This window comes from Trifolium pratense, linkage group LG6 (genome assembly GCF_020283565.1).
Source record: "Trifolium pratense cultivar HEN17-A07 linkage group LG6, ARS_RC_1.1, whole genome shotgun sequence".
Lineage (NCBI taxonomy): Eukaryota > Viridiplantae > Streptophyta > Magnoliopsida > Fabales > Fabaceae > Trifolium > Trifolium pratense.
Window position 1 is genome coordinate 930668 of NC_060064.1, and position 20203 is coordinate 950870.

The window sequence follows — 20203 nt, forward strand, 5'->3', positions numbered from 1 at the left end:
TGTTAACCATTTATTTTTCACTGCATAAAACGGATGAAGTGGCTAACTTTTTTTGTTACTTCTTTTTTTTTTAATAGCGATATGGTGAAATCAATCTGGATTTCTTTAAGAAATTTCACAACTATCAATTTGAAGATACTTGAAAGTTAATAGATGAGCACGAAAAATGACATCACCTTCTATTCAATAGAGACTTTTGTCATTTATTATTCCCTACGGGTTGGAATAAACTAAAAAAGTATTATTCCATGGAAGGGCATACTGAAATTTTAATTTCCTACTATCGTAAAAATGTTTTTACGATTCAAAAATGAGTTGTGTAAATGTATAACAAAGTTAACATTAACATGGTTCTAAATAGTATAACAAAGTTTTGAAGAAATCTTCAACGCGCACAAAAAATTAGTTGTGTAAATGTTATTTGAATATTACTTTGATTTATAATTACATTTTTTTATTATTATTATGAACTCTAGTCCCAAAGGAATGAGCTTCAATAATCTTTTACTAGTAAAAAGAAGGTTGAATTGCTCATAGGCCTTCATTGTGATGATGTGGCACCTCTAAAAAAACTCTATATTTTTATTGAAAATTTACCAACTTCTCTTAATTATTAAAAATATCTAAAATAAAATTTATCCTCCACAAATTAAATTTCATGTCTAATGATTAATACATGAATAGAAAAAGAAACCCCCATAATTCCAAAAGACTATATTTTGGCATATATAAAATGATAAATATGGATTAATAGAAAACGTAAATGACTAAATAATTAAGAGTAACCTGCTAAATATCCATATACTTGCCCAAATAAAAAACTTAATTCGTATATATGTCACTAAAATATGTACATATAAATTATATGTATATATAATTTTTAGTATTGTTATTAAATATATATAATCTAATTTTCTAAAAAAACCAAGATAAATCATATTAATATATTATTACACATTGCAAGAGGTTAAATCAACAATCAAACGATTAGCTTATCAAAAAAAAAAAAAAAAACAATCAAACGATTAATTACAAGGAATAAAAACAATTATGATTGACCCTTAGGTATTCATATGATGCAACTATAACTGCAAAATTATTATTATTATATTATACAATTAATCCTCATGATTGTTGGAGTTCCTTTCAATAATTATATATAAAAAAAAAAACTGTATGTTTTACCACAATGGTCTTTATAAATATTGATACTCACACATCACTACTTGCCCATGGTCTCATATTTTGTAATCTTATTTTTTTCTTTTTTGTGTTTTCTAACCTTCTTTGTAGTAATTTCATCAAGTCATGTCTACTCTTGAGTAAATCAACTACACTATCTTATTGTTTCAAGAAAAAATGTAATTCTATTTTCAAATGTATTTTCCTCATTGTTTTTGGGATAGGTTCTTTTTTTTCTTTCAAATATAGCAATGAAATGTATATTCAAGAATAACATTGCGACAATGAAAAATATATATAACTGCAATTTCTTAACTTTTTTTTAGTGGTACTTGGTTTTAATAGAGAAGATTTGGAAATGTAATACAAGTTGGTCGTATGAAGCAAATTTGGAAGAATTTAATCTCTACTTGGTTAGAGGTGTTTTCATATGCTTAATCATCTTGGTTAGGATTCAAATTAGTGGATTGGGCTGGTACGAAGGTTTTCAAGTTTGCAATTGAGCTAAGTTGTATTTTAATTTTTTTATTACTTTTAGAATAAACTCATTTAAGTCACTAAGAAAAATCCTAAGATTCCATTTAGTTTCTAAGACAAATATTAAAAGTATCTCACTATCTACCTTAAATTTTGTTTGATTGATGAATGAAAAGTGGCGTAGCAATTTAGTCACTACTTTACAATTTATACTTTTTTATTACACCAACATTTTAACTACTAATTTTGATATTCCATTGCTTAAAAAGACACATAAAATTAAAGATGCAAACAAATTAAAGAGAGGATAGTGGCATAAACCTCACTAAGAAAAATAAAATTAAACCAAAATAGAAAAGAAAAAGAATTAAGCATATGGTGAAAATGATAAACGAAACCACTAGCTAAATAATTCTGACAAATAAAAGGCAAAGAAATCTTAATAAGTAATATAAAATGTTATATTATATTTATCTATTTTATTATTTAAATTACTCTCTAAGCATAATAGTATTTAGGAGATAAGATATTATAGTTATGAGTGAGTACATAGTGAGATAGTCTTAAGAATAAGATGACATGTTGAATGTTAAATTCTTATAATATCATGCAAACTAAAAAAAGAAGAATAGTATTTCTTAATCTTTGTACTATCGAACAAGTGGAGGGTGTTGAAAAAACTGTTATAAATATGTGTCTCATTTTTAAATATTATATTGTCTACAATGTGTAGGTGATCTACTTGATCTCGATCAAGAGAAATATAGAAACAAAAACAAAGTAGAAATTAAAATAAGTTTTTTTTTTTTTGTAGTTGAACTCAAGTCATGCGGTTCTTATAATTGTAATACATGCAAGAAGTATATTGATTCAACTTGACTTAGAGGTTGTCCAAATATATAATCTTCATGCATTGATCGTATAACATTTGCCTAATTCTGGATGGTTCAATATGAATATATATGAATTTTAATAGACGGTCCTATTTTAATCTACGCATGTCATCTTATTCTTACAACCATAAAATGAATCGATGAAAAGAATTGTGCTAAATACTTTTTCCTCCCACTTAGAATTGTACTAAAAACTTTCTAAATTAAATTAAAAAAAGACAAAAATTATTAAATAAAAATTGTTGATGCTCATTTGTCAAAATAAATTTTAGAAATTATTAAAACCGTAGATGTTAAAATATATTTACATATATTTAGAAAATATAATCACACATATATTTAAACATATTTACACACAACTAAAATTCATCAATAATTCAAAAATTATTAATTTAATTTACATAATAATATAATTTTTTGGATAAATTAAGTACATGTTCTAAAATATTATTTACGTTACGGCTGAAAATAAAATAGTGGAATATTTATAAGAATAAGATGACATTTCTTTAAGCAAATAAGAAGATGACACATGTTAAATCTTAAATTCATCTATAAGACTTTCTTTACCTTAACCAAATAACTAAACCTAAATTCAAATATATAAAATCTTCGTCCAAACTTATATATTAACAACAACAAATATTCGAGTTTATATAATATAATAAGAAAAAATAAAATAAATATTCAAGAAAATATTAAATAAGAGGGACAAAAACTAATAATAATTTTGAAGAGACACAAACCTCGCCAAGTAAAAGAAAAACAAACCAAAAACAAAAGGACCAAGCAAAAATAAATGTGAACCAAACAATAGACTAAAAAATTGGGACTAATAAAGTTGGAATAAAATTTCACCAAGTGAATAAGTGAGAATAAACTCCAAGAGAACGAGAGATGAGTAAGTAGATAAGCTATTTGGAACCTTAAATTGCATAGAACGTAGTAAGCAAATACACTATTTGATACATAATTTTCAAAAAATGAGATCACGTGGAACAAATAGGCAAAGCCACCATATATGAATCATATTCTATAATCAAAACTTATTTTAACATTTCTCATGAGCAATATTGTCTACAAGTATAATTAGGTATGCCTCCAACTCTTACTGAAAATAATAAAATAAGGAATACATCAAAAATAAAAAACAAAGTGACATTTGACTATAAAATTGCAACTCATATAAAGAAAACTAAAATCTTATATGATTACACTAATAAAATAAAAAATGATACATCCTTTCAAACTTATGAAATATTATAAGAGATCTATTACATTAAAATATAAACAAACTACGATATAAATTAATAAAAAATCTAATATTTCTAAACAACTTTTTTTTTTACTCATATACTAATATTAAACATAATCATATTTTAAAATAATAAATATTATTTAACTATATGTGATTATAGTTATCACAATGATTATTTTATTATTTATAAAAATATTTTGATTATATATTTTAATCGAACCCGTGCAACGCACGGGTTTATTCCTAGTTTATATAGTTTGACTGCGAGATCTCACGAAAAATTGTTCTCACAAGATATTGAACTCGAGTTTTGCTAAACGATTCATGTTTGGTGAATGAACTTGTAGCAACAAAGAGTTGATGATTATGGACAAGAGCTTATGGTAAAAAGACCGGTCATCATTTCATCATCCTCGTCAACATATTTTTAACGACGAAGAACATTCTTGCAAATGACAAAGCGTGTGTTTGGTTCTGCGGCGGAGAGAATTGATTTTGGCAGAATTGATTCTGTAAAATTGATTCTGGCCAAAATTGATTTTAAGCTGAAGTGGTTTATGTTTGGATATATTCATGAAAAAGTGAGTTGAACAAAAAATTTGAGTGTAAAAATCAATTCTAGAATCAGAAGCTACGATTTCTAGCTTCAAGTAAAATCAATTCTGGAGGCAGAATCAATTCTACTTTTGAGAAACCAAACAAGTCAGAATCAATTCTACACGTTCAGAATCAATTCTGGATGCTCCAGAATTGAAACCAAACATACACAAAGATAGCCGGGTTTACACCCTTCTTGTATTCTAAAAATAATAAATTCAAATAAAAATTTAATAGTGACTGAATTTAGGTCACAATTTTATAAAGAAAACAAACAAAAGTCACACACTTGCTACAAATTAAAACCAAATCTCAATTTCAATTACAAGAAGACATGTGAGAGTTGTCATGTGGTAGCATCCAATTCCATGATAGTGCTGAGGTTCATCGGATTCATGTATCTTCTAGAACCCGACATAATTCGCTCCACGATAATTTTGTTCGCCTTTTCAGATGGATGGAATGCATCCCAAAATGCATACAAGTTTCTATCTGGGCATAGATCAGAGAGTGGTGTGCATAGTCCAATCCCATTGTAGGGTCCTTGCCCACAACAAGCAATTCTTGATGTAGTAAATCCTACCAAACAATAACATTTATCAGTTTTTTCTTTTAACAATTTAACTCGTACTCAAAATTTCGAGAAATTAACAAGTTGGCATATAATATAAGTTACTTAGCGTACCATATGCTTTGGGGTTGCTAATGTAATCAGCATGTACTAGTGCTGTATTTGCTGTAATAAAAACATCTTTGCCAATTTTCTTGTTGAGTCCTTGTACCATGTGTAGTAGTTGAGGATTGTACAATGTCGAAGCTCTTTGAAGTTCAGCATCACATCCCTCATCTGTTCCACGCATGGCTAATTCTGCCGGAGCACAACCTAGTGGTCCGGTGCCTGTCACAATAACTCTGCGAGCTCCGAGATCATATATTCTCTGCAACATATATATGATTCTGTCAAACTCTTATCACAAAACTGATATCCTACGTTAAATGTCAGTATATTAGCTACGTTAAATATTACCTGCAAGAGTTTGCGATACTCTATAATGAGAAATTTGACATAATCTTGTAGCGAATATTGGCGAGACCTTGCAGAATAAGGCACCAAGTAGTAATTGTTTACGAAATCGTTACCACCAACAGTGATGAGAACCAATGCTCGATCGATCAATTTCTTAGTCCTAGCTGGTCCAATTATAGAGGCCACTCGATGTTGATACTCTTCAAAGTAATCTAATTGTCTATACATTCTAATTATATTTAGCTGCAAATTAAAATCATGTCATTACCATCAACCATAATTTACATTTGATTTGATTATTATAATTCTAGCTAACAAACTTACAAATTGAACTCCGGTATCATTAAGAATACCAATTCCAGCCGAAGCAAAATTGGCTCCGGCTAAAAGCTTTTCCCCTCTTAGTCGTGGACTCAAGTATGGCAACACTGGCTCAGCACCTAGTCTTTCACCTGATAATCAAAGTAGCTAGTTAAACTAACTAGATATATGCATATATGCACCAATGTCTACATGTGTGCACGGTGCACAACTTATGCACCATAGACTTAGTCTAGAAAATAACGTTAAAACCACAATTAAAAATCGAGATTATACTTAACTGATAAGATCAGGAATATTGAGACCATTGGAGAATCGACCGGTTGGTCTACCGGTTGGATAATCAATTCCATAAGGAGGAGCATCAGCTCTTGCAGTAGTTACCAAAAAATTGTTGTTGCCACTATCAACAAGTGAATCACCAAATACAAAGAAAGCTCTAGGCTTGGATTCAGCTCTTGCTTGGACAATGACACCACCAACTACTAAAAACATACAAAAAGATAGTATCATGAAAGGAACAAAACTTGAAGGAATTGCCATTTGCATGCAACTTGTAAGTTTGATATGTTGCATTGGACAATGGACACAACAATTCATGCCTATTTATAGCTACTTTTATTTATTTTTTTCCAAACCAATAAAAGAAAAATAAGAGTGAAATTTAGGAAGAATCGACTTTTAGGTAGTCATTAATTGAAATTAATTAGTTCAAGTTGTATGTTTTGTGGTTCTAAAAATGCTTGACATGTGACCATTGGAGTTGGGTGAATGTAAATGCAATTAGAAATTATTTCCACCGCCAAAAAGTTCTTTGTAGCATACAAAAAGATGAAAAAGTGAAAATAGGGTATGTTTCCTACATGGTTGGATGCATGCTTTTAATACAACCAATAAAACTATACTACTACTACTACTCTTGTCACAAATAATTGAATATTCTAGCAAAATACTAGCTACTTTGGTGCAAAGTGCTTTATAGACCATATTGCCAGTTTTCTAGTTTGCCAGTTTGCCACAATGTCTGTCACTTTTAATATTTTCATGATAAGTTTTGAAACTATATGTGGTGATAAAAAAATGAGAGATAGAGAAATGAGAACACATTTGAACTATGAAATTATATATGATCGTTTATTATTTTTTATTTGTAATATTTAGGTCCTTTAATTTTTTATAAATAAATAAGATAAGAATTAAAGTGTTACAAAAAAATTAAAGTTTTACAAATAAAAAAGATAAAGACCAAAGTTTTACAAATAAAAGATAAAGAGACTAAAATATTACAAAAAAAAAAGATAAAGACCAAACTGTTAAAAAAAAAGATAAAATACATGTAGTATAATTTTGCAATGATTAATCTCTATGAAAGAATTTTTGGAGTGCATTAGGTGAATAAGTTTTTCTACTATTATATTAGGACTAATTATTACTATTAATAACTTTAATTATATTTAAAAAAAATTATATCTATACTATATATCTATACTAAATTATAAAAATTTATGGAGTTGATTTACTCAATGAAATTTTTAAATTAAACGGTTAGATCGAAGAAATATAATATCGATATCAAGTTATTAACTGGAATAAGTCAATGAAGACTTACTTCTAGAGCGAAGCATCGCTCCCCTAAAATAAAACTAATAAAAGAAAAGTAACCGGCATGTGACCTTTCTTTCTTCTTCCCACCTATACGGCGGCCACACTGCAGACCGCACACAACTGTTTTTGCCACCTTCACCGCGACGGCAACACCATCCACTGCCTCTGCTACCTTCGCCATCTAGGTGCACTATATCATTTCTTATTAGCTTTTCATACCAATAGAAATAAGTAGATTCACAAAAAACCTAAACCCTAGCACTATTATCATTGATATAATGTTGTTGTTGTTGTGTTTAAATGGAAAATAGATTGATTAATTATGTGACAGAGTGTATTTATCTTTGCAGGTGATTCATTACATTTGAGTTCCCACAATGGCAGTAAGTTACATTACATTGCTACTAATCTTGTTATTTTGTTTCCTTTCTGATGAGGGCTTTTTATTTTATATTTTGAAAATTTCTTGTATGATGAATGTTACAGATTGATAGAATTTTTAAAGATGAAGCCAGCGAAGAGAAAGGAGAGCGAGCAAGAATGGTGAGCGAGCTACCGAGCTAGCGAGCGTGTTATGATTTCTGTTTTAGTGAGATTTGTTTGTTTGCTTTCTAATTGTATTGTATTGTATTGGCTAATATTTCAATGTGTTATCCTTTTTATGCTGTAGTCATCTTTTGTTGGGGCCATGGCTATTGCTGAATTGGTTAAGACTACCTTAGGGCCAAAGGGAATGGTAAAATTAAATCTCCTCTTCACTGGTTAAAATGTGTTTGATCGACAATTTTATTTTCAACTACCAAGTTGTAAGTAACTAAATTCACATATCTGGGTTGGTTTTTGCAGGATAAAATTTTGCAGTCGACAGGTAGAGGGCGTGAAGTTACTGTCACTAATGACGGCGCTACAATCTTAAAGTCCCTTCACATTGATAACCCTGCTGCTAAAGTCCTTGTGGGTATCCTTATAGTTTTTTTATTGTAATGGCGATAGCAGCTTAGATATTATTGGATGGTATGGCATAGGATTTTTGACAGACCTATTATAAAACGCTGACATCCATAACAGAAATACAATTTTATTAAAATGTGTTCATTTTCTGTACTGTAAATATTTTAAGTTTAAATCAGAAGATAACCATCCTTAATGTAAGTTAGATATTTCAAAAGTTCAAGATGATGAAGTTGGCGATGGAACAACCTCTGTTGTTGTATTGGCTGGGGAACTTTTAAGGGAAGCAGAAAAGCTGGTTGCAGCTAAAATTCATCCAATGACTATAATAGCAGGTTCATTTCTTTTTCTTTTCAACAACGATCCTGATGCCCTTACAGTTGGTATTTTGTTCTGTATTCACGTTGGTAAATTTCTAGTGACAACTTCATTGATTCTTAGTGTTAGGAAATTAACCTCGATAAGTTATTGAATTGGCGACAAAACCTACATTTTCATTATTGTCTACACTATTAATATTCTGTATATTGCACAGCAGATCTTTCTTTGGTATCTAACAATTTCGAATGCTACTTTGAAGGTTGATATTGATCAAATAAAAGTAAAAAGTTTATTGTTTCTAGATTTAGTTGTTCCATCTTTAAAATTAAATTAGGGACCAATTTATGGATGTGATCTAACGGTGGTAACAGAAGCAGTCAATGAAAATATTTCATTTTCATTATTTTCTTTCTAAGTGTTCCGCATCTGTGCATCCGTTAGTTTGGTTTCATTATCAGTGCGCTCTTCATTCTTCCAGAAAGATAAGTATAAAGGAATAGTTATGGGAAGCATCAGAAACATAAAGCACAAAAGTTTGATAATAGTGCTTTAAAGACCATTTATAGTTCTGATAGATTTTGCATGATTGTTGCCCCTCTCCATAGGGCAGCTCTCTGTCATGATTGGTTTAAAATGATTTTCTTTCCAATGATACCTTTGTGATGAACATCATTGTATTTGACATTATTGGTTATGATTTTTAGGTTTCCGAATGGCAGCTGAGTGTGCACGTAATGCATTGGTAGAGAAGGTTGTGGACAACAAAGGAGATTTTGGTATGTTCTTGTCCCTTTTGCATGTTTCGTTTGGGGTTAGGTTTTACCATTGGCTCTGTAGACTTTGAATACTTTGTTATCATTTGATTGTTATTATTATTTTGTTTATAGCATGGGCAGCTGTTGAAGCATTCTTTTATGATAACTTATGCATGAATTTACTGGGTTGTGCAGAGAAATTCAGGTCAGACTTGATGAACATTGCAAGGACTACTTTGAGCTCCAAAATTCTCTCACAAGACAAGGAGCATTTTGCAAAATTAGCTGTAGATGCTGTAATGAGACTAAAGGTGAACACTGACTACCCTGCTAATACCGAGTCCAGTTTCAGGGGATTTAGCTAATAGTGTATGCGTTGTTGCCATGTTTTCTCCATTGGTTCATTTGTGGAAAAACTTTAATCTATGAAAATTAGATACAATTCTGATCTATATACTTTTCTGCTCACTTGGCTAATAAATACTTAAAAGTGTATTTTATTAGAAGTTTGGTTACAATGTTTTATATGACCCTACAATTTATAATCCATTCTTACAATATGAATATAGCCTTTCAATTTCTTCCGATCCTTAAAAAACAGTTTTTAGAGTTTTCTAATATAATTTCATGATAGCTTCGTAAAGAGTATTCACTGAAATAATGAGTTGAACTTGGTTATAGCAATATTTCATTTGTGGCAATGGTTTTTCCTTTTTTTCCTAATGGATTAAAAATACACAATTTTCCAGTTTACATTTTATATAGTTATTCAATTTTTTGTACTTTTATCAGTTTTATGCTAGCCATGCATGCAGATATGCTGAGTCAGGGTTTTTTTTCCATTGTGATCTCTATTATTATGAAATTAACTATATGCCTTTTCATGTTTTAATTTCCGTTTTAAAATTACAGGGAAGCACAAATTTAGAATCTGTCCAGATTATAAAGAAGCCTGGAGGATCACTGATAGACTCATTTTTAGATGAAGGGTAATATTACTGAGAAGTTAGGCTATTTTTTAGTTTGAGTACTGTATCAAATGCTTCGGTTCTATCCTTTTATGAATCCTGTTGTTTCTCTTTTGTATTGAGTTGCATTGGTAGCCTTCAAGTAACATGAATAAACTCAAATGATTGCCAACTTCACCACTATCTTTGTATAATGAACAATTTACATTAGTCTTGGTAAAAAATAATCTGTCTATTTCTAAATTAGATTATATTTTTGTTTAGATTTATTCTTGACAAGAAAATTGGTCTTGGACAACCCAAACGCATAGAGAATGCAAAGATATTGGTTGCAAACACTGCCATGGACACAGACAAGGTGAAGATATACGGTGCCCGTGTTCGTGTTGACTCTATGTCTAAAGTTGCTGAGATTGAAGGAGCTGAGAAGGAGAAAATGAAAGAAAAGGTGAACAAGATAATCGGTCATGGCATCAACTGTTTTGTTAACAGACAGTTGATATACAATTTTCCGGAGGAGCTCTTTGCTGATGCAGGAATATTGGCTATTGAACATGCTGATTTTGATGGTATTGAGCGTCTGGCTCTGGTAACTGGTGGTGAAATTGCTTCAACCTTTGACAACCCTGAGTCTGTTAAGCTTGGGCAATGTGACCTTATTGAAGAGATTATGATTGGTGAGGATAAATTGATTAAGTTTTCTGGTGTTGCAATGGGGCAGGCATGCACAATAGTTCTGAGAGGTGCTAGGTATTTTTTGTTCTTTTTTTATTATAAGTTCCTTCTGATGTTCTTTTACATATTCAGGGATTTTAATCTTGATAACATATCACTTCAGATTTTTTCTCTTATGGTTTTCTTATTCTGGCAGTATTTGTTTGTAATATTTCACTCTTTATTCATGGTAGATTGTAGTATTAGAATTTCATAGGAATTGCTTAATACAAATGACCCTTTGGTTTATTGCAGCTTATAATTATTGAGTCCACTGATTTAACTGGACTGCTTTGTATGCATGAGTAGACAACTGTGTTTTTAACAAACTTGATTGGCGGTTTTTATTTTTAGTTGCACTTTCGGCCTGACCTCTGTTTTTGTGGCAGCCACCATGTTCTTGATGAGGCCGAGAGGTCATTGCACGATGCCTTGTGTGTGCTATCTCAGACCATCAATGACAGCAGGGTGTTACTTGGAGGCGGGTGGCCTGAAATGATAATGGCAAAGGAAATTGATGCATTGGCCAGGAAAACTCCAGGAAAAAAGTCTCTTGCAATGGAGGCATTTTCTCGGGCTCTCTTGGCTATCCCAACAACCATTGCTGATAATGCTGGTTTGGATAGTGCTGAGTTGATTTCTCAGCTCCGTGCTGAGCACCAAAATGAGGGATGTACTGCTGGAATCGATGTCATCTCTGGTTCTGTAAGTACAATACTGTGAATTGCGTGCATTTATTTGTGTACATGATTTTGAAATGCTACATCTTAATGCATCATTCCATAATCTTTTTCTTGGTAGAATATCTCTTTCTGATCACTGCATTCACTCTGGTCAATAGTGATTTCAGTATATAACATGAAATGTCTTGTTGAAATTTACACTATAAGTTTGTATTTATTTTATGCAGTCGTTTCTAAATTAGATTGACTCCCTAGTGGACATGGTGGAGTTACGATGTGTATGATAGGGACTTTAGCCTTAGAATTTGGGTTGAGCCTAACTCAACCTTACAAAACCGGTAAGTAAGGTTGGAACTGCCTCTACTTATAAACCCATGTTCAGGCTTTATCTCATCCAATGTGGGACTCGTAACAAGTATTATGTGGAGCTAAGTCCACACTGAATAGTATGAGATGCTTAGTGGAGTACTCGAGTGACTTAGTTCTTCCCCCCCGACAACAAGGATTTAAGGAGTGCTTGAGTGTGTATCAGTGTACCATTTATTAACCGAGTATATGTAACAGTTATTTTACCAAGTTTATGTTGTATTTTAGAAAAGTATCCTGTAGGCTTCTAGTTCAACTTGCTTCTACTCTATTTTCTGTTTGTCTAATATACTTTCACTGGTGTGTGCTTCTGGTAGGTTGGAGACATGATTGAACGGGGGATTTCCGAAGCATTCAAAGTCAAACAGGCTGTATTGCTATCCGCAACAGAGGCAGCTGAGATGATCCTCAGAGTTGATGAAATCATAACTTGTGCTCCAAGGAGGAGAGAAGACAGAATGTAAAAAATCTAGTGATCATCCAACTTCAGATGCTTATGATACCTTGGCAAATTCCGACTTATTCCAGATATTTACAATCTGGGACAGCAACCAAAAGAATCATTACAGAATTGGCGCTCTAACAGTTTAAATCAACGGTCACAATCGAACTTTTTTTTTGTGCTTGTTTAAATTTTGATTATTGTTATGTACGTACATCTCCTGTTTCACCTTGTGCTAGCTTTTTCTTTTAAACTATTGCTATATTTCATGTATCATTAATGTGTGTATCAGTCTAGCTGGCAATTGGACTATACAATCCTAGCTGGTAAGGAAAAAGAAATTATTGGAGACAAAAAATCACTTAATTATTATATATGCAGTTTCTTATGCACTGCCAAGAGAGATGGAGAATAAAGACTGTTCATCCTCATCCATACCCTAGGACATTAATATTTAAGGCTCTCTAATCCAAACTTATACATGAAAATCACAAATTAAAAAGAAAAAGTTGCAGCAATATTAAAATGAAATTTAGCTAGCTATATGTTGTTGGAATCCAAGGTTAAAGCAGTGCTGAGATTCATCGGATACATATACTCGGTTGTGCCTGTCAAGATCTGTTGAACGATAATCCTGTTAGCCCTTTCTGTTGGATGGAAAGCATCCCAAAATGCATAGACATCACGATTTGGGCATAAATTAGAGAGTGGTGTGCACAGACCAAGGCCATTGTAGGGTCCTTGACCGCAACATGCTATCTGTGAGGTAACAAATCCTGCATACCCAATAAATTTTACAAGATCACTAGCTAATCATGATATTTTTTAATGAAAAGATGTTTGTAGCATTTCATTCATATGTTGATATAATAGTATGATTACCGTATGCTTGTGGATTTTGGACGAAGTCGAGAGCCGACTGCCTTGTGTTGGCTCCCATGAAGACATTTGAACCAATTTCATTGTTTAGTTCTTGGATAATCTGAATAAGTTGTGGATTGAACAAAGATGCTGCATTTTGTAGCTCAGCTGAGCATCCTCCATTTGTGTTTCTTTGAGCTAATTCTGCTGGAACACAACCAATTGGACCAGTTCCTGTCACTATCACCCTACGTGCTCCAAGATCGTATAACCTCTGATATTAATCAATATATCACAGTAAATATTTCAAAATTCATGTTATAATTATAATTATTCTAACATATATCAATACTCTAGCTACTTCATATTGTCAACAAAAAAAATAAAAAATCTAGCTACTTCAATTGAAATGAATCTTAATAAATTTGAGATCTTAAGAAAAAATAGAATTATCTAAATATCACAATACCATCTCCACATTATTATGTACCAATACTTGACTTAGTGGACACAAGGTGAAAAGTCACACTTTGGACACGAAGCTAAGTCAGTCTAGTGGTAAATCAATGTTCGAATCTTGATTTATAAAAGTAATTATATTTAGTGTCTAACATGTCTCAAATAAAATTACATGATGATCTGTAGAAAAAATAAAGTTTTACGGAAGAAAAAGAGATTTCTTTACCAAAAATTGAAAAAAAGAAGAGTCCTAATCAAAGTTGACAAGGGTGCCTAATTGTGACCTATAAGGAGTTAGCTAATTATTTATGTCATTGTTACTTTTTTACGGCCATGATTGTACTACCAATTAAATGTGCATTTTACTATATAGTTGACCAAGAAATCAATCAAATAATGGATCACATCACATGCAAGGAAAAAGACATATCATATATGTAATGAAGGAAGATAGTGATGGAATAACTAAGAGATTAATTTACCCTCAAAATCTTCTTATACTCAGATATTATATATCTGACATAATCTGGTAAATTGTATTGGCGTGATCTTGCAGAAAAAGGCACCAAATAATAGTTATTCACAAAATCATTGCCTCCAAGAGTGATCAGTACTAATGCTCCATTCACTAAGCTCTGAGTTTCTTCAGGTCCAATAATATCACTCACCCTCTCTTGGTATTCCTCAAAGTACTCCAATTGTCTAGATATCCTAATTATGTTTACCTGCAATTAATTGCAAAATCAAATCAAAATAAAATTAACATAGATAAATTTAGTGTATGGTTGGCAAATTCACGGTTGCCGTGATTTTGTTGAAACTATAAAATGTACTCAATGTGATTCTTATAACCTCATAGTCAATTAAAAAAATGTGTGTATACAAGAATTTTACTCACAAATTGGACTCCGGTATCATTGAGAATTCCAATACCAGCGGAAGCGAAATTGGCACCAACAAGCAAGTTTTCCCCGTTAAGTTCGGGACTTAAATAAGGCAATGTTGGTTCTGCCCCGAGTGCTTCACCTACAAAATTATTACATAAAAACTATATAAGTCATAGTATATTTATAAGACCTAAAATTTGAAGAACAAGTAAGAAACTAATAATGTGATTAATTAGCATAACTAACTTTTTATGTCTACTAAGTTCAAATAACATTAACCACAGTACTATTTGTGAGAAATTGAAAGAGAACTAGAAATGAAAGTTATGTTAACTGATAAAGTCGGGAATGTTGCGGCCGTTAGAGAAACGTCCGGTTGGTCTGCGAGTTGGATAATCAATGCCATAAGGTGGAGCATCAGCTCTAGCTGTAGTTGCTAAGTAATTGTTGTTACCATTATCAACAAGAGAATCACCAAACACAAAGAAAGCACGTTGTGCCTCAATTCCTTTGAAACTACTAGCCAATGCCACCATTAAAATGATCACTACATTAATGTAATAAGACTGCAAAACCATAGTGGTAGTAGCCATGAATTTTATTAAACTAAAAGATGCTATGAAGAAGAGTAAAAAACAAGTATCTGAGGAGTGTTAGTTAGTATAGAGGAATTAGGAATTGGTGTTATATATAGTGTCAGAGATATGAATATATGTGATTTTGGAAAAATAATAATACTAATGATGCATGGCCCACGCAGCAACAGCTAGTACACATGTTAGTTGCATTTCATTCATATATTGGAAAATACAGTATAAATTAAGGTGACATGCATACATTACATATATATACCTAAATATATGTATGATACGATATAACATCTATTTTTTTAATAAGAAGTGCTACCTATTATTATCATCGGAGAAAACACATTTGAGAACTTAATACATATAGGCATTTCTTTTTATATGAACACGTTCTCTCTTCTCATTAAAATATTTTTTGCGAGACATATTTATAAAGATATAAAGTTATTTATGGGATGCAGAGTTATCAGTAAGACCTATTTAAAACTTTTTAAAATATGTTGAATTTGAGTGATTGCAATGAGTTAAGTGTGTCAGTTAAGAATTCAAATTTTGAGTGATCCATTTTGCATGCTAGGATAAATGTAAAGTACTATATACGCATTAAGGAAGAATAAATAACTATGGCAATCTTTATTCCATTCTTCTGCTGCAGGGGACATTTTACCACCCAAATTAGATCACACATGTACCCTTGTTTCTTTTTGTTGTCAAATACTTCATTAATAGTTTTAAAACATCACTTTATGGTTATATTCTGAACAAACTGTACAAGAATGAATGAATATATGAATGCAATAAATCAAGAAAAATTATGTATTTTTTACGGCAATAAAATCAACTCGTTTCATTCAAAATAAGTTTTAATACAAGATGAGATCAAATTAAAAAAAAAAAAAAACAGTCACTAGAATAATACATTTATGCCTTTTGTTAAAACAAATACATTTATGACTTTATGTCAACAAAAAATTGACTTGTCTCCGAATAAACTTACATCAAAGTTTGAATAATGATTAAGATAGAACCTAGAATAATCTAAAACAATGTCAAATTCAATTTGATTGTTGGTTTTTTTTTCCTAATATCAATGATGTTCCGATCCGACCTCAAATCCACATCTCCGAGAAATTGTCGGCTTTAGGGTTAACAGAAAAGGCGTCTCGATAGTTTGAAAGATGTGGGTGTTGATAAACTACCCTTAACCTCGATTATCAAACGATGTGTGACTATTTGGTGTATCCGGAAGAAGTGATATGTCATCTATTACCGGCTTACGATCTAGTTCAATTAACACTTCGTAAAAAACTACCTCACCAAGATATTTAAGATCAATAAGGCTCTAAGCTTGACAATAGTTTAAGCACTTATGAATTGACCTTGCTCATTGCAAATAAACATATTCATTCTAAAAATATTTTGATATGAGAACACCATAGCATCAATATCACACTTAAATTCATCCATCAACTTCATGCTCCCTCCCTGGTGATGGTACGAACATGTTGCCAAGCATGAAGCATGTTACAAACCATCTCATTTCTTCTCATCCACGAGCATCAACCACATTCTTGAATGCACAACACAAACCATCATCATCCCAAACTTGAATAGCCTTTTTGCAACCAAAGAAAATGTGTCACACTCATGTATAATTTTTTTTGGTTGTAAAATTACATCTTTGGTCCTTTATTTAACTTTATTTCAGGTAACGATTTGATCCTTTATCTTTTTTTTACGTCAATTTTGTCCTTTTTGGTCATTTATCCATGTTTGCATATAATTTTTCACGCTTCAAATCTATGATATTCTTTTACGACATAAGATATATTTATGATTGCAAACAAATAATGAAAGAAAACTATAAATATAAAGCTTGAAATTCATATCCAAACAGGAAAAAAGAACTAAAATGTTATAAAGATAAAAGACTAAATAAAGTTATCGGACTAAAGATATAATTTTGCCTATTTTTTTTTTAACAATCAAATCAACAAATTTCACCATTGAATCAGATGAAATCGGATGTAACATATTAATAATGAGATATTAAGATGTATTCATCTAATAGTAAAAACAAATTCGTCCATGATGAATGATCTCTCTCACTTATATGTGGTATACAAAGCCTTAACAAACAAAGTTAAGAATCTGAAGCTTTATGAGAGTTCATCTGTGCTATATATTATGAGGTAGGTCTTCAATATGTTTTTATGATAACATTAGTTTGATCAAATCTAAATATGACAATAATTCTATTCACATTTGTAAATGGTGATAATCCCTCAAAATATGATATAGCTGTCTCACATAAACAAGTGTTTGGTATTTATTTTTAATTTGTTTTAATCTTGAATATTTTGGGTATGCAAATCTTGAATTTAAGATATAAAGTTAAAAGATTGTACAAGAATTTATATTGTCGATGTAGTATAAATTGATTTTTTCATGATATATGTACGAAATTTTCACTGTCTGTTGGCCATGACTATCCATCAGAATCAGGAAAATTGTGGTTATCGGACACACAAAATATTTCTCCTCTCCTAATTGAATTTCCACCCTAGATCAAAAAGTTTCACATAAGTGTTTAAGAGCTCAATTTTATAAATGACAACAAATATGAAAAATGGATCTTATAATTAGAGCAGCTCCAGTGATATTTTTTTAAAGAATCTAATTTTAGTTTTGTACACACTAATAATTAAGCGGTTCCTTGATAGAACTCACTAACCTTCTTTAATCATTTAGCTAGGACTTTAAATAAAACTTTGTACATGCATCCGACCAAAGAAATGAGTCTATAGTCTCCTAATCTTAGTAGATCTTATTTCTTTAGGATTTTAGCTATAAAGGTATTGTTGACCCCTGTTGTGAGTCTCCCATTTTCATGAAACTCCTTCATAAATCTAAAGAAGTCACTTTTAATATCCACCAAATATCTTTCAAAAAATCACAAGAAACACTCTCTGGCCCCGGGCTCTTGGAATTCTCACAATCCCACATCAACAAGTCATTATTAGCATCCGATAATTTATTGAACTCGAAACTTTCCATATTCGAGGTCTCTTCTTCTTGGGCTTCAGAAATTTTAGAAAATTGCAAATTGGTCAATATTTTAAAATTTCACCCAAAACTTTTCAAATTTATAAAAATGGCCCAAAATGTTCACAACGAAATTTTCTGTATTTTTTTTAAGGAACAATGAAATTTTCTATATTTTATCTAAACATACGCATTTAAAAATAAATATAATTCAAATACAATAATTAAAATTTCAAACCCTCTAAAATTTCTAATTACTCCATCCAAACCAAACACACTTTAAAAAAATGTTTTACTTAAAATATCGTTCTTATATGTGTTATATACTCTAACCGTCTAACATAAAAAATATAAAAACCATTATTATATTAAGAACCTAGTAAAAATATCCATTGCAGACACTCTAAGTGGTGAAAAAGCTTGGTATCCAAAAAAAAAATTCCCCATAAAAGTTCAATTTTGTCGAATTCAATGTCACAAAACTTTATAATAAAAAAAAAAATATGTCACAAAACTTTATAAGATGAACATTTCTTCCATTGATGTACACTTTTTTTTATTTAAACTAACTAGTATAACAAATGTGGAACACTCAAGATCTAGTAGGCGACAGGCGTATACAAATTGGACACAGGCAGGCAGTAACAGTTATTTGTTGGTTTGAATCCTAAGAAAATTGAGTGGTTATTATAAGGACCACATTACTATATGATATAATAATATAATAATAATAATGTAAATATATATATATATATATATATATATATATATATATATATATATATATATATGAATATGATGAGAAAATAAAAGCAATAGTATGATATGAGCTGTATAGAGACTTTATAATACCAACTACTCTTACACCTAATAATTTAGCTGGAGAAACGGTTCAACCAACACTTACCCCCCTTTCACCAGGACCAAATGTTGATAATTTTATATTTTTTTGATTTATTGATTCAACCAACTTTTTAGGCTATTCAATTAATCATTCCAAGTAAATTAAGTAGTAAAACTGAATTTAAAAAGTACTCATTTCACCGACTTCATATCAACCCTCAATCTATCTAGCTCTAGTAAGGAACAACATGCATGGTTGATATAATTCACATGGCAATCACTTCACAATATAATTAAAGAAGTTTTTACTGTTTCATAGTCAAAATTGAAAGTAGATTAATTAATTAATTTACTCTGTATAGTTAATAAACGCATTTGGAGGCCGAGTTAATGTCACAAATGTTTGATGAATTTATTTATCGACTTGGCCCCTATATATTTATTTCACCAATGTTCTTCTTATCTACCAAGCTATTGTTGGTGCGCCCTTTAATGCATTTTTGAGGGTTTGATTTGGATCTACAGTAGTGTGGAGTACATTGTGCATTTGTGCTTCCAATCCATGTCTTAAAAAAAATATTATCGATACATTGGTCCCTAAATATAATATCCTTTTAGAAGAAAATATTTCTTTTTTGATAAACAAAAAAAAATTATCTCTTTTTATAAGATCTCTTCCACATTTCTAAGAGCATTAAATATATTTTTTACCAACATACTCGATATTATATGCACGCACCATTTATGATAATGATAAATATAGCGATACTTGATAGAAATGTGTGACTGATCGTAGGATGAATTGTTTGCTATGTTGGCATCGTTGGTTGCTGACATTATACACTTAAGTCATTCTAATTACTAGTGGCACATGGCTGGTTATATTTTGTTTTGCATTTTTTGTTCAACAAAAAAATTCTACCACTACATTATTTTTGAACATTTGTTAAATGGTAGTCCA

General features: G+C 30.9%; 3 protein-coding genes across 3 annotated transcripts; 1 reads left to right on the forward strand and 2 right to left on the reverse strand.

The window, feature by feature from the left end:
* Positions 1–4688: 4688 nt before the first annotated feature.
* LOC123889619 (GDSL esterase/lipase At5g18430-like) lies at positions 4689–6330 on the reverse strand. The gene is made up of 5 exons (XM_045939035.1): positions 6037–6330; positions 5759–5886; positions 5435–5677; positions 5093–5345; positions 4689–4986 (listed from the first exon to the last, which is right to left on the reverse strand). The coding sequence occupies exons 1-5, from the start codon at positions 6302–6304 to the stop codon at positions 4754–4756; spliced, it is 1125 nt and encodes a 374-aa protein (XP_045794991.1). The 5' UTR covers positions 6305–6330; the 3' UTR covers positions 4689–4753.
* Positions 6331–7373: 1043 nt separating this feature from the next.
* On the forward strand, positions 7374–12991 carry LOC123889620 (T-complex protein 1 subunit beta-like). Its single transcript, XM_045939036.1, has 12 exons — positions 7374–7545; positions 7711–7743; positions 7847–7903; positions 8031–8096; positions 8207–8318; positions 8518–8646; positions 9337–9408; positions 9583–9698; positions 10300–10376; positions 10620–11105; positions 11459–11774; positions 12436–12991. The coding sequence occupies exons 2-12, from the start codon at positions 7738–7740 to the stop codon at positions 12580–12582; spliced, it is 1584 nt and encodes a 527-aa protein (XP_045794992.1). The 5' UTR covers positions 7374–7545; positions 7711–7737; the 3' UTR covers positions 12583–12991.
* LOC123889621 (GDSL esterase/lipase LTL1-like) lies at positions 12905–15442 on the reverse strand. Its single transcript, XM_045939037.1, has 5 exons — positions 15102–15442; positions 14779–14906; positions 14363–14605; positions 13443–13695; positions 12905–13336 (listed from the first exon to the last, which is right to left on the reverse strand). The coding sequence occupies exons 1-5, from the start codon at positions 15358–15360 to the stop codon at positions 13101–13103; spliced, it is 1119 nt and encodes a 372-aa protein (XP_045794993.1). The 5' UTR covers positions 15361–15442; the 3' UTR covers positions 12905–13100.
* Positions 15443–20203: the final 4761 nt, after the last annotated feature.